At 44.0% G+C, this 14,935-nt stretch overlaps 1 protein-coding gene across 2 annotated transcripts in view; it reads right to left on the bottom strand.

Moving 5' to 3' along the window:
• Nucleotides 1–7,872, bottom strand: part of rab11fip3 (RAB11 family interacting protein 3 (class II)) — a 94,018-nt gene extending 86,146 nt beyond the window's left edge. For both annotated transcript variants that reach the window (XM_048552239.2, XM_048552238.2), the window contains exon 1: nt 7,433–7,872. In XM_048552239.2, the coding sequence (XP_048408196.1) occupies nt 7,433–7,627 (195 nt within the window). In that variant the 5' untranslated portion in view covers nt 7,628–7,872. The remainder of the gene's footprint in view (nt 1–7,432) is intronic.
• Between the last annotated feature and the right edge of the window lie 7,063 nt (nt 7,873–14,935).

The raw sequence follows: 14,935 nt of genomic DNA on the forward strand, positions 1-14,935 counted from the left end.
AGGGAAAAAGTTAATGTCAGGTCCATTATCACTCTTCAGAATAAATTAATAAACAGTAAAAAAGATTCCTTTCAAGTCTTTAGTATTAAATCCAAGATAGTCAATAAGCTAATCCATTTATGAAACTGCTTTGTGAAACATTCCTTGGTGCAAAATAATAGCATCATATAAGACCATAAGATACAGGAATAGAATTAGATCATTCAGCCAAACAAGTCTGCTGTAACATTCAACCACTGATGTGTTTCTAAACCCCATTCTTCTGCTTTCTTCCCATAATCCTTGATTAGTAAGGGGGGGGGGGGGGGTCAACTAACCCTCTCTGCCTTCGACACAGCAACCTTCTGTGATATGTTCCACAGATTCACCATCCTGATTTTTGTTCCAAAGGGTTGCCCTTCACTAAGACTAATGTCCTTAGGTCCTAGACTCCCCCCTTCTAAACTCCATTAAGTACCCAAAGAGCTCAACTGTTCCTCATGACATGCCCTTCATCCTCAGGATCATTCTTGTAAAACTCCTTTGGAACCCCCTCCAGTGCTGCACATCCATCCCGCAATTATGGAGCCAAACGTTGCTCTACATTGCAAATATAGTCTGACCAGAGCCTTATACAACCTCAGCAGTATATCCCTGCTCTTGCACTCTCTCAAAACGTATGCTAACATTGTATGTGCTTTCCTGACTGACAACTGAAGCTGCAGGTAACCTTAAGAGGATTCTGACTCGGGACTCAAGTTCCTTTGTGCTTTAGATTTTCAGTTTTTTGAAGAAGTAATGAAAAGCATTGATGAGGGCAGTGTCATGGACATGATCTACATGGACTTCAGTAAGGCATTTGACAAGGCTCTGCAAGATAGACTATAGTTAGATCAAATGGAAGACAGGAGAACTACGAATTGAGATACAGAACTGGCTCAAAAAAGGTAGGAAACAGAGTGGTGGTAGACAGATGCCTTTTGGGCCAGAGGCCTGTGACAACAAGGTTCAGTGCTGCGTCTGCTGCATTTTGTCAAACAGATACATGATTTGTACGTGAATACAGAAGGTCTGGTGAGCGAGTAGGCAGATGACACCAAAATTGGATGTGTTGTGGACAGCAAAGAAGGTTACCTCAAGAGTACAACGGGGTCTTGATCAGATGGTCCAATGGACCAAGGACTGCCAGATGGAGTTTAACTTAGGTAAATGTTAGGTGCTGCATTTTGGCAAGGAAAATCAGGGCAGGACTTATATAAAAAGATCCTGGGGAGTGTTGCAGAACAAATTGACCTCAGATTGCAAATTCGCACTTCCTTGAAAGTGGAATTGCAGACAGACAGGACGGGGAAGGAAGCACTTGGTAAGCTTGCTTTCATCGGTCCATGCATTAACTATAGAAGTTGGGAGGTCATGTTGCAGCTGTACAGGAACATTAGTTAGGCCACTCTTGGAATGCCGCGTGCAATTCTCGTCTCCGTGCTAATAGGAAGATATTGTGAAACTTAAAGGGTTCAGAAAAAGATTTCCAAAAGACATTGCCAGGGTTGGAGGAGAGAGGAAAAGACCACACTTGAGCAGATAAAAGGAAAGAAAGCTCTCAAATTTTTTAAGCAGCATGTCATGCAATGTTCTTTACTCAAGTCATCAGCACAAACCAATTTCTGACCAGTCTACATAACCTTTTCTATTTATAGGTAGAGGCAAAAGACAGTCCTCTCCACTTCATACCACCTACCCGAACCTTTCTACCTTCTCTTCAATGTCCGGCCTCATACATCACCTCAGTGACTCTGACGTCCTCTTTACCCACATATTGTTCATTACTTTGATATGATAACAGCAACAACATCTTTCTTACAGGATTGGGCTGTATATTAGAGGGCCTTTCTGAAGTGTCTGGGTCTACTGGAAGGCCCCCATTAGGAATCAAAAGAAACCCTGCAGATTATAAAGCATTTCAAAACTATAAAGGGGCATGACATAACAGATTTTCCTCTTCAATTGCCTTCTCTCATTTTAGGCCACCTGTTTTCCAAGACCCTTTATCTACATCCACATGTTAATGGAAACTCACTGAGTAAAGATCACTCTCTAGCATCCATCAAGATTTAAAACAATTGAATACAGTTACAACATGAGCTCTTGCCCAATTCATGGTGATTATGGGCCAATTCAACAGCAATAACTGGAATATTGCTGGGGCAGGATAGCCTTACATCAAGCTTTCCTGCATTGTTCTATTACAAAGAACTTCATTTAAGGTATGTCGAATACTTCTGGCAAATAATTTCAAATCTTTGTACTTTTTTTAAAAAAAACTACAAAAATGCAATAAACATTTCTATGTTGCTTTTCAAGCTTGCAATCAAGGTACTTATACAGTAACTAGCCAACCCACACAGAATAATATTTCCATAGTTGCCACAATGACAGCAGTTGCTAATGTGCCAACATAGGCATGGCAATACTCAAAGCATAGACCACGACAACCAGTCATTCAATTCAATTTGGTGCAAAGTTAAACTTTTATTTTGATTTAGTTGATGTACTTACATATTCTGGAGTTAGAACTTAAGAAGTTTAATAACTTGCCCTTCAAGTGCAGCCAGGGAATTCAACGGCAAAAAGAAATAGAGGGGTTTGGTCAATGTTGATGAACTTAGTAACAGGTTTCACATGGCAATATATGACAATAGATTATAGGGAAATGCAAGATAATAAAACGTGAGGCTGGATGAACACAGCAGGCCAAGCAGCATCTCAGGAGCACAAAAGCTGACGTTTCAGGCCTAGACCCTTCATCAGAGAGGCTGTGCTCCTGAGATGCTGCTTGGCCTGCTGTGTTCATCCAGCCTCACATTTTATCATCTTGGATTCTCCAGCATCTGCAGTTCCCATTATCTCTGATACTATAGGGAAAGGCACACAGTTTTGTCCCCTTTAAGGAATGGGATTTTGGGACCATAGGCTTTAAAGCAGTTCAAAGCCATTCAAATGAAGTGTTCAAGATTCTTCGACAGAGGTACTTTTAAAAAAAAGGCAGTCAGGTTTGCAGCACTTTGGTACAGATAATGAAAGAATAAACACAGCTGTTGTAAGCTTGAAGAGATGAACCAAAATGATGTTTCAGTTAGTAAACAGCCATCAGCTGCCCTGCTGGGAAATTACTCCTGCAGTTTAATATTAAACAAATTCTGGGTTAAGTAACAGGCTGGAAAAAAAGCACTGAAGTTTGCAGTTTCTGGAAAGGTTTGAACAACCTGACTTTCACCTTCAGGGAATGCGAATTTTGTACTCCCAAATTTGGGTTAGTTTTCAGTGGATCTCCTTATATGGAATACTGAAGGAGTATCTTTGATTATCAAAATTAACACAACTAAAAGTTCATCATTTTCTCGTGGCCCATTTCAGTGAGAGACAACTGTCACTCAAATCAGAAACAGTACACTCTTATAATTATTCTTCCAACTTGACTCAATCAACATCACCTCTCAGCACTTAAACATTTGCATTGAATACTACTCTTGCCTTCCTTTACTCTGCAAAGGAATCAAACTTATCTCTGTATAGGCTATACAACTAACCGATTTCCATAACTATTTATCCTTGCAGTTGTGACTGGATTTTGTAGAGACACACTATAGTGGCATCATCTCATTAGAAACAGATTTACACAACCTCTCGCCTTCAGTAAAACAAATTATTAGACAAAACCGTGATGGTCTGTTTTCAACTCTACAGATGCTGCCAGAGTTAAATGTCAAGTCCAGTGACGCTACATCAGAATTGAAAGCTAATTCTGCCAACTCCAGTGGGATGCCATGACCAAACATAATCCTTCCCCTCCCTCGTCAGGGATCCACACAGTGACTGTTCCCTGATCCAATCCTCCTCCACACCAGGACCTCTTCACACCAACACAACGCCTTCCTACGCAATTGTAGAAGGTGCGCCACTTGCCTGTTTACCTCCTCCTTTTTCAAAGCCCCACATACACCTTCAAGGCAAAGCAGCGATACACCTTCACTTTACTTAATCTAATCTACTTTATTCAGTCACAAATTGGCCTGCTGTAGAATGGAGGGGCAAAACAGATGTATGGCTGATTCGTGGAACTACTCTGCCTGTAAAAATAACCCCAACCTCCACTAGTTGCCTGAAACCTGAACACACTGTATTCCCATGCCAATGTGTGTCTTGGACCTGCTGCAATGTACCAGCAAAGCTCAATGCAAGCTTCAGGAACAGCATCTCATGGACCACCTAAGTAACTTACAGCTTTCAGGCTCAACGTGGAGGTTAACAAATTTCAAAACGCGAATACCCTCCTCCATGTTCAATATATACCCTGTAGGACTGTGTTGTATGGGTCACTCCCACCATTGTGCTATTTCTTTTTACCTTCAATGTTCTCTCAGGCAACTCCTCCAGACTGATTCAGGCAATTTGAAGGAATTGAACTGAAGTAGCAAACACCATTCATTCACGTTTTTCTAATTATTTCTCAAACTGTTTTACACCAATGCAAGTAGGTTTTTGTGGAATTGTATCCAATTTTACCCAGATATTCCTACAACAAAAGCTCTATGGATATACCATTCCAGGCAGAATGGTACACTGGTAGAAAATTTCTAGCCATAATACCCTATTCTGAGAATTAAACACAAATGTTTACCAGAGTCACATATGTAGCATTACTTAAATTTTTTAATTAAGATTTCAGGAATTGTTAAATATCAAAAAAAAATTTAAACAACATTTGAATTAAGGATTAGTTCCGGAATATATTGCCTTCCCAATGCGTTCATAGCTCCCCATTACTGTATGTTTGAGCATTTTTCCAATAGGCTCTTGTCCCTACCATGCTACTTACAGTAATAACCAAAGTTAACAGCCTCCTGTGACTTCATAATGGAGCATTTTTCATTTTTCGCACCCACCCACCCCGCTTTAGTTAGGGCCATTAGATCACAAAGAACCAGGCTGTTCAATTTGAATCTGGAGCTCAGCTTTCAGTTGCATATCCCAAAATGTCCATCTAGACAATAATCACCTGTTTCTCATTGCTGCAGTCCATTGACTGCTTAAAAAAACCTTTTATTCTTACTTCTTACCTATTGAAGTAACTATTTCAATGATTTAAATAGCTTGCCTCTCAGTTTACTTTCTATAAAGTTTTGGATGAGTTCAAGTTCTACATCTATATCTTGCATTAAAAGTCAAATTTCTTATTTTTTTTCAGCATGTGGGTGCCACTGGCTAGGCCAGACATTATCACCCATCTAATTTGCCCAGAAGGCAGATAACCATGGGTCTGGAGTCACATGTAGGCCAGATGGCTAATGTCCTTTCAGGAATGATATTAATGAACCAGATAGGTTTATTTTTCTAATAGTTGACAAAGCCATTGTTATTGAGATGCTGAATTCCAAATTTTCATTGAATTCAGATACCACCACTGCCATGGCAAGGTTTGAACCCAGGTCTCCGGATTGATAATAATGGCTAGAATGTTCACCCAACATCTCTATGCTCAACAACCATTTCTCTCCCTATCCAAACAAGCTTAAGAGATCTTATGCTTGTAATCAAAATCCATCAAGGCCTTGACCTACAAAAGCCTCTAACCTCCAATTTTTCCAAATCAAAAAAGGAAGAAAAAAGTCAAAAGATAAAAAGCCACAGCTTTTCCTATACCCATACAGCTTTATGAGCTGCACAAGTCTAAACTTTAATCCCGGAAGACGAACAACCATGATTTGTCAAATAAAAATCTTCCTTTGGTGATTAACTATATAATTTAGAAAGAACTTGGTAATGTCTTCAAAAAGAGGGAACAAAAGTTATTATAGACCAAAAGGAAAGTTTTTACCCCCCCAAAATACACAGGGTTGAGTAGCAAGATTACTTTGAAACTTACAAGGTTTGGATGATGATTAATAGTCCTTACTTCTGGAGGATGTTGCAGCAATCCATACAAATGTTTAATTGGCGTAACGCATCTCCCTACAGCACCGCACTTCTGAATCTGTTTCCTCAACTCTTTTATCCCAAGAATTTGGACATAAGTGGATGCCAAGAAAAACAAACTCACAAAAAGGATACAAATGAGAGTTTGTCTTTTATAAAAATTTGTTAAACTAACTTAGCCGACATTCAACAAACACTGGGACACAATTTGTCTACCATGTTTGAGATATCCTATTCACTTAGGACAAGAATACCAATTCACTGTCCTAGGGATATCAAGATGAAGGACTGCAAAAATTAGGAGTCACCAAGAGAGCAGTTTCAAGTTTGAAATGCAACTTCTGCATTTCACCCCAATTGACTGGCACTCTCCTCAGAACACATGCTTTTTTTTTAAGTCTCAACTTGCCAATATGTGCAAGACATTACAACTGACATCAAGAATGAACGAACAGGAGGAATTCTATTTCCCCACAAAACTTTCTAGTGCTCCAGACCCTATTGGATTGGACAGAAAAATCAGGTCACACCCATGCAGATGGTAAAATCTAGGGAAGAGTACAACATCATATTGAAGCTATCCAGGGTACATGAGTAAAAAACACCAAAAATGTTAGTGAAACTCAAGTCTGCAGGGAGAGAAGATAGTCGATCGTTTAAGTCTGACAGGACTTTTTCAGAACTGTTAGCTATTGCCAATCTAACATCCAAGGAATGCAAAACTTGTTGTGTAACACGATTATGTATAATTTTGAAACAGATACAATCACAATCCCAATTACTCAAATGGGAATCAAGCAAAGCACGAGTCTTGCATCATTGCAACTCAATATTGATGAAAGTCGTTTACTTCCCAACCAAATTGTGCTTAGCATTCCAATTAGGGTCAGATAGAGCGTGTTCATCAGAACCGGTTTCAATTCGTGTCTGCCCTGGTACACATTGAGTTTGCATTTTTGCCTCGAAATCATCCAGCACATCCAGGCTCCGAACTACATTTAAATGACGACAGTTACTTAGTAGATGCAGGTGCTCTGCACAAAAATCAAAACTAGAAGTGAAAAATACCGCTACTTATTACCATATTTGCGCTCTCCAATAGATTATTCGTTAATTATATTCTACATTTAAAAACGTTTGTCCTTCCATCTGCGAAAGGAACACTCAATAGATTAAAAAGCGATACTTGAAATGACCCCTAAATCGTGCGAGCTGGACTAGAGATTTAAATAGAATTTACCTTTTGGGAAGCAATGCATCAAATTACACAAAGTATTTTCTAAAAAACTTAAAGTTAGGCTGTTATCCAATTCAAAACCTTGAACCCAAAACCACTATGGAGTGAACCCCCACCAAAGGGGCCACTAACGTAGTTGTGGCTCAGTCACAGTGCCTAAACAAAAATCGACCCCGCAAAACTGATTCTGGGACAGAAACAGTCAAAGCCCGGTGGGGGGGTGGCTATGCCCGTTCTTCCTACCTGCTCCGCGCCGTAGCTACTGGCGATCTGACAAAAATCTTCCAGACGGATCAACCCTTCCCCGTCCAAGTCAAACATATCGAAGACCACCCGCAGCCTCTCGCACTCCGTCTCAAATCCTGTGTTCCCGGGCGACGGGGGCTCTAACTCTACCCCTGAGCTCTTGGCCCCTTCCGGCCCCGGAGCAGGCTCCATGAACAGCTGCGATTCCGTTCACTGGGGGTCGGTCAGTTCCATTTTCTCCGCACCTCCACGCCCCTCCTTCCCCGGGATGTCAAACTCTCGGGTACTGATGGTTCTCGATCCTTCTCTCTGGGTTTTCTGGCTTTCGGGCCCCGGTTCTCGCTCTTTGTGTTCCCTCACACTTGTTCCCAGCCTCTCGGCGCCGCCATCACTCCGATCAGCAGTGATGACGTTAACCTCCTTCCATCACGCCCGCGCCGCCCTGGAGACGCTACATAGCAACCGTTCAGCCACCTTCACACCATGCCGCCGCAACGGAGCATGCGCCAACGCATGTATCGCAGTGGCCGAGCACTGTTTACAGAATATAAAGTGTGAAGCTGGATGAACACAGCAGGCCAAGCAGCATCTCAGGAGCACAAAAGCTGACGTTTCGGGCCTAGACCCTTCAGAGAGCAGCACTTTATTATCTTGGATTCTCCAGCATTTGCAGTTCCCATTATCACTTGACAGAATTTGGTGCAGATGGACGTTAGCTGACCGATGGTGCCTGCACCTGCTCTATTGTCTCGTGGCAACCTCCTGCCTTTTTGTCCCATATCCCTGATAAAGCTTGTTTTTCAAAACAAAAATCCAATTGATTTGGATTTTAATGCACTTATTTGACCATACCTTCACCGTATTTGCAGGCGTGGCATACCCTGGTCCGAAAGCTTGTTTCCTCATCACCTTGCTTTGTTTGCTAGTCAGTTCAAACCAAAGTTTGTGAACGGAATCCAAGCCGGTAACCTTGTCTTCTGGATTACTAGACTGCTAGCATTACCACGACATCACCACCTTCCAATTTGGGATGCCATTCATCATGGGAATAGGGTCGTAAACCCTATCGAATGTCATGCCAACAAATATTCTTGAATAGTTGCGAAGCATAGCAATTCCCAAATGAACAAATCCAGCTCAAGTTTCTCAGTTTAAGTACGCGCCAATGTCCCACCTCTGAAAACTTGCAATTCAGTTAATTTCCAAAACTAGCAGTTATCGGCTCTATACGTCGACACAAATATCACCGACGACACGTAGATGACTAGGTACAGAGACAGCATGGTTCATTTACCCCTCGTTACAAAGGAAAAAAAAACGTAGAACCTAAATATCCCCAGTCCTAGATCCGCATCCCATATCAGAATCTCCAGCTGTATTTACAGAGCGAACGTAGTGAACGAAACCATATTAAACCGAAATCTAAACTAGTTGACGGCACCTGGATCTTCAGACTTGTCTCCGCATACATATGCTCAGGGGTATGAAATCCTGTGGCGGGGGGCGGGGAGGGGGAGGAGGAGGAAGAGAAAATGTCAAAGTCAGCAATTCCTCATCTCAGAGGCAAGGAAAAACTGCAGATGCTGGAATCCATATGTTAAGTTGAAGCCACCTTACAAGGATACTATCCGAATTCATTTAGAGAAGGTATGGGGCAAATAAAAACATTTACCAACACTCACTAGTTTCGTTTATGGTATCCCACCAACTGCTGCACCTGTAATATAGCGACGTTTGAAAGATTCGCAACTACAATTCCTAGAGCACATTCTCCCCTACAAAAATAAATCAAAACGTAGGCTGTCTACAGGTAATCACCTGGAACTGCGCCATAGTATCATAGAGCAGGTAACACGTGGGTCAGCTGCGGCCAAGAGATTTAAGGCACTAGCTCCCGCTCTTATTGGTTGAATGCTGCTGGACAGGTTAAAACAATCTTTTTATTGGTTTAGAGACAGTACAGACTGCAGATTTTGGAAGCTCAAGTCAAAAAAATGTGGAGCTTAAAAAAGGAGCACAGCCAGTCAGACAGCATCCGAAGAACAGAGAGGGCAATATTTTCAGCAGAAATACGTCAGGGTTCGGGGCGAGCCCAGAAATAAGTAGAGGGGTGGGATAGAGATAGGTGCGGGCAGGTAGCGGGTTATTGAATTCTCAGGAAGGGTCACTGGGTCCGAAACGTTAACTCTGTTTTTCCTTCACAGATGCTGCTAAACCTGCTGAGCTTTTCCAGCAACTTTGTTTGTGTACCGGGCTATTGTGGTTGGTCAGTGTGAAAGGTGGAGCAGATAGTCAGAAGATGGACAGGTTGGGGTGAAGAGATTTAGAAGCTGGTGAAGTTAACATTCAGGCTACTGGGCTGTAGGCTTGCGAGGTGAAATATTAGGTATTGTTCCTCCAGTTTACGTTTGGTCTCACTCTGACAGTGGAGGAGTCCAAGGATTGACATATCACGTGGGGGTGTGGTAGTTAAAGTGGATGGCAACCAGCTCGAAACTGATGTCCATTTCAAGCCCACCGACTTCCCCCAGCTACCTCAAATACACCTACTCCCACCCACTCCCCTGCAAAAATTCCATCCTCTATTCCTAATTCCTTTGTCTCTGCTGCATCTGCTCCCAGGATGAGGCATTCTACTCCCGCACATCCCAGATGGCCGCGTTCTTCAAGGACTGCAACTTCCCCCAGCAGTGGTTGAGAATGCCCTTGACCGTGTCTCCTGCATTTCCTGCAACACATCCCTCACACCCCACCTCCACAATAACTGCCCTAAGAGAATCCTGCTTGTCCTCACATACCACCCCACCAACCTCTGGATACAACGCATCATCCTCCGACACTTCCGCCATCTACAATCCAACCCCACCACCCAAGACATTTGTCCATCTCCACACTTGTCTGCCTTCCGGAGAGACCACTCTCTCCATGACTCCCTTGTCTGCTCCACACTCCCCTCCAACCCTACCACACCCAGCACCTTCCTCTGCAACCGCAGTTAAGTGCTACACTTGCCCCCACACCTCCTCCCTCACACCTCCTCCCTCACCCTCGTCCCAGGCCCCAAGATGACTTTCCATATTAAGCAGATGTTCACCTGCACGTCTGCCAATGTAGTATACTGTATCCACCGTACCCAGTGTGGCTTCCTCTACATTGGGGAAACCAAGCAGAGGCTTGGGGACCGCTTTGCAGGACACCTCCGTTCAGTTTGCAATAAACAACTGCACCTCCCAGTTGTGAACCATTTTAACTCCCCCTCCCATTCCTTAGATGACATGTCCATCATGGGCCTCCTGCAGTGCCACAATGATACCACCTGACGGTTGCAGGAACAGCAATTCATATTCTGCTTGGAAACCCTGCAGCCCAATGGTATCAATGTGGACTTCACAAGCTTCAAAATCTCCCCCTTCCCCCACTGCATCCCAAAACCAGCCCAGCTCATCCCCTCCCCCCACTGTATCCCAAAACCAGCCCAGTTTGTCCCTGCCTCCCTAAGCTGTTCTTCCTCTCACCTGTCCCCTCCTCCCACCTCAAGCCACACCTCCATTTCCTACCTACTAACCTCATCCTGCCTCCTTGACCTGTCCGTCCTCCCTGGACTGACCTATCCCCTATACTCTCCTCTCCACCTATCTTCTCCTCTATCCATCTTCGGTCCGCCTCCCCCTCTCTCCCTATTTATTTCAGAACCCTCTCCCCATCCCCCTCTCTGATGAAGGGTCTCGGCCTGAAACGTCAGCTTTTGTGCTCCTGAGATACTGCTTGGCCTGCTGTGTTCATTCAGCTCCACACTTTGTTATCCTGGCAACCAGAAGATCAGGTTGATTGGTTGGCGCATGCAGAGCACAAGTGCTCTGCAAGCAGGTCCTCAAGTCTGCGTTTGGTCTCTCTATAAAGAGGAGATCACATTGGGAGCAACAGCAACAGTAGAATCAATTCACCTACACGTCATCAAATCTCATCAACTGTATCTGTTGCTCCCGATGTGGTCTCCTCTATATGGGGACACCAAACACAGACTCGGAGACTGGTTTGCAGAGTACCTGCACTCTGCATGCAGCAGCCAATCTGACCTCCGGGTTGCCATCCACTTTAACTTCCCCTCCCCAGTGACATGCGCTCCCTTGGCCTCCTCCACTGTCAGAGTGAGGCCAAACATAAACTGGAAGAACAACATCTGATATTTCACCTTGGGAGCCTACAGCCCAGTAGCCTGAATATTAACTTCACCAGCTTCAATACCTCTTCACCCTAAAACTGCTCATCTTCGTACTCACCTATCCACTCCACCCTTTCCACTGACCAACCACAATAACCCCCTCATGCAGCCACATATCTCCATTCCAGCCACACAATTCTCCAATTTGTTTCGGGGCTCCCCCTCCCGATGAAGGGTTTCGTTCTGAAATTTTGAATTCCCTGCTGGTCAGATGCTGTCTGATCTGTTGTGCTTTTCCAGCTCCACCCTTTTTGGTTTAATTGGGGAGAGGTACAATCTACTTTCTTCAGCTGTTATTGGTTGAAAAACAATAGCTTTTCAAAGTCCTTGAGAGTTTTGATACATCAACCCTGTTTCTCTCTCCATGTATATTGCTATATCTGCTGAGTATTTCCAACATTTTTGTATTTTAGTTTCAGACTTTCTAACATCTATGCTATCTTGATGGGTTATGCCAGAGGATCTCCTCTTTCATGGATGTTTAACCAGGCTTGAAGGGAATAGTCTACCTCCAGTTCTCTTTCCTTTGTTAGACTGGAGAAAACTCACCATTTCCAAATGTTGTTGGCTGAAGAAACAGTATTTCCATTTCAACTCCCCCCTCCCATTCCTCAGATGACATGTCCATCCTGGGTCTCCTGCAGTGCCACGATGATGCCACCTGAAGGTTGCAGGAACAGCACCTCCTATTCCACTTGGGAACCCTGCAGCCCAAGGTATCAATGTGGACTTCACAAGCTTCAAAATCTCCCTTCCCCCTACCCCATCCCAAAATCAGCCCACCTTGTCCCTGCCTCCCTAACCTGTCCTTCCTCCCATGTATCCACTCCTCCCACCTCAAGCCCCACCCCCATCTCCTTCTTACTAGCCTCAATCTGCTCCCTTGACCTGTCCATCCTCCCTGGACTGACCTATCCCCTCCCTAACTCACCACCTACACACCTTTACTGGCTGTATCACCGCCCCTTTGATGTGTCCCTCTCCTGTCCATTTATCTTCTCCTCTATCCATCTTCTTCTATCTGCCTCCCCCTCTCACCCTATTTATTTCAGAACCCCCTTCCCCTCCCCCATTTCTGAAGAAGGGTCTAGGCCCAAAACATCAGCCTTCCTGCTCCTCTGATGCTGCTTGGTCTACTGTGTTCATCCAGCTCTACACCTTGTTAACTCATTTTTTTCACTTTGGTTGTGTTTTATTTCAGTCAACCTCCTTTCATTGATTGAGTTGACAGAACTATATAGACTACAGTCCTTATTTGGAACTGTGGGTAGGCGATGGCCTAGTCATATTATTGTTAGACTATTAATCCAGAAACTCAGCTAAAGTTCAAATCCCACCATGGCAGATGCTGAAATTTGAATTTAATTAAAATAATCTGGAATTAAGAATCTACTGATCTCAATGAAATTATTGTTAAAAAAACTCATCAAGTCCACTAATGTCCTTCAGAGAAGGAAATCTGCTATCCTCACCTGGTCTGGCCTACATCTGACTCCAGACCCACAGCGATGTGATTGATTCTCAACTGCCCCCTGAATGGCCAAGCAAGCCATTCAGTTATGCCAATTGCTACAAAGTCTCAAAGAAATGTAACTGGGCAGCTCACCTGCCATCAACCTAGGCATCAGAAAAGACAACAGCAGACACAGCCCTATCGACCCTGCAAAGTCCTCCTCACTAACATCTAGGGACTAGTGCCAAAATTGGGAGAGCTGTCCCACAGACTAGACAAGCAACAGCCTCACATAGTCATACTAATGGAATTATGCCCTACAGATAATGTTCCAGACACCACCATCACCATCCCTGGATACATCCTGTCTCACTGGCAGAACAGACCCAGCTGAGGTGCCAGCACAGTGGTATAGAGTCGGGAAGGAGTTGCTCTGGGAGTCCTCAACATTGACTCCGGACCCAATGAGGTCTCATAGCTGCAGGTTAAATGTGGACAAGGAAACCTCCTGCTGATTACCACCTACGGTCCTCCATCAGCTGATAGATTGGTACTCTTCCATGTTGAACAACACTTAGAGGAAGCACTGAGGATGGTATGGGCACAAAATGTCCTCTGGGTCAGGGATTTCAATGTCCACCACCAAAAGTAGCTTGGCAGCAGTACTACTGATCGAGCTGGTCAGCTTCTAAATGACTTAGCTGCTGGGCTGGATGTGTGGCAGGTGGTGAAGGAACCAATAAGAGTGAAGAACATACTTGAATTCATCCTTACCAATCTGCCAGCTGCAGTTGAATCTGTCCATACCAGAATTGGTAACAGTGACCACCCCATGGTCCTTGTGGAGACCAAGTCCTGCCTTCACATTGAAAATAACCTCCATCATGCTGTGCAGCACTATCTTCGTGCTAAATGGGACAAACATCGCATAGATCTATCTACTCAAGATTGGCAAGCATGAAGTACTCTGGGTGTCAGCAGCAGCATAACTGAACTTCAGAACAATCTGTAACCTCATTGTCTGGCATATCCCCCACTCGACCATTACCATCAAGCCAGGGGATCAGCTCTGGTTCAATGGAGAGTGCAGGAGGGCGTGCCAGGAGCATTACTGGGCATACCTGAAGATTGTGTGTCAAACTGGCAAAGCCACCAAACAGGACTACTTGCATGCCAAACAGCAAAAGTAGCAAGTGATAGAGCTACGCAATCCCACAACTAAAAGATCAGATCTAAGCTCTGCAGTCCTGCCACATCCAGTTGTGAATAGTGGTGAACAATTACACAACTCATTGGAGGAGGAAGCTCCACAAATATCCCCATCTTCAATGATGGAAGAACCCATAAGACGAAAATACCATAAGACATAGGAGTGTAAGTAAGGCCATTCGGTCTATCGACCAGTACATTTGTGCAAAAGATAAAGCTAAAGCTTTTGCTGCAATCTTCGGGCAGAAGTGCCAAGTGTATGATTCAACTCTGCCTCCTCCAATGGTCCCTAGCATTACAGATACTAGTCTTTAGCCAATTTGATTCACTCCACATGATATCAAGAAATGATTGGAGACACTAGACACTGTAAAGGCTTTGAGTCCTGACAACCTCAACCTCTCTGCACACCTCCAGTTCAGACCTCCGTCTGTACCTGATTTTGATCAGCTCACCATTGGCAACTGTGCCTTTTCTAAGCTCTGCAAATCCTTCCCCAAACCTCTTTGCTTCAATGTCCTTCTTTAAGCTAAAAGCTATCGCTTTGACCAAGCTCAGCAGATCTGGCAGCATCTGTGAAGGAGAAAGCAGAGTTAATGTTTGTGTCCAGTGAGAA

This window comes from Stegostoma tigrinum, chromosome 23 (genome assembly GCF_030684315.1).
Source record: "Stegostoma tigrinum isolate sSteTig4 chromosome 23, sSteTig4.hap1, whole genome shotgun sequence".
Classification (NCBI taxonomy): domain Eukaryota; kingdom Metazoa; phylum Chordata; class Chondrichthyes; order Orectolobiformes; family Stegostomatidae; genus Stegostoma; species Stegostoma tigrinum.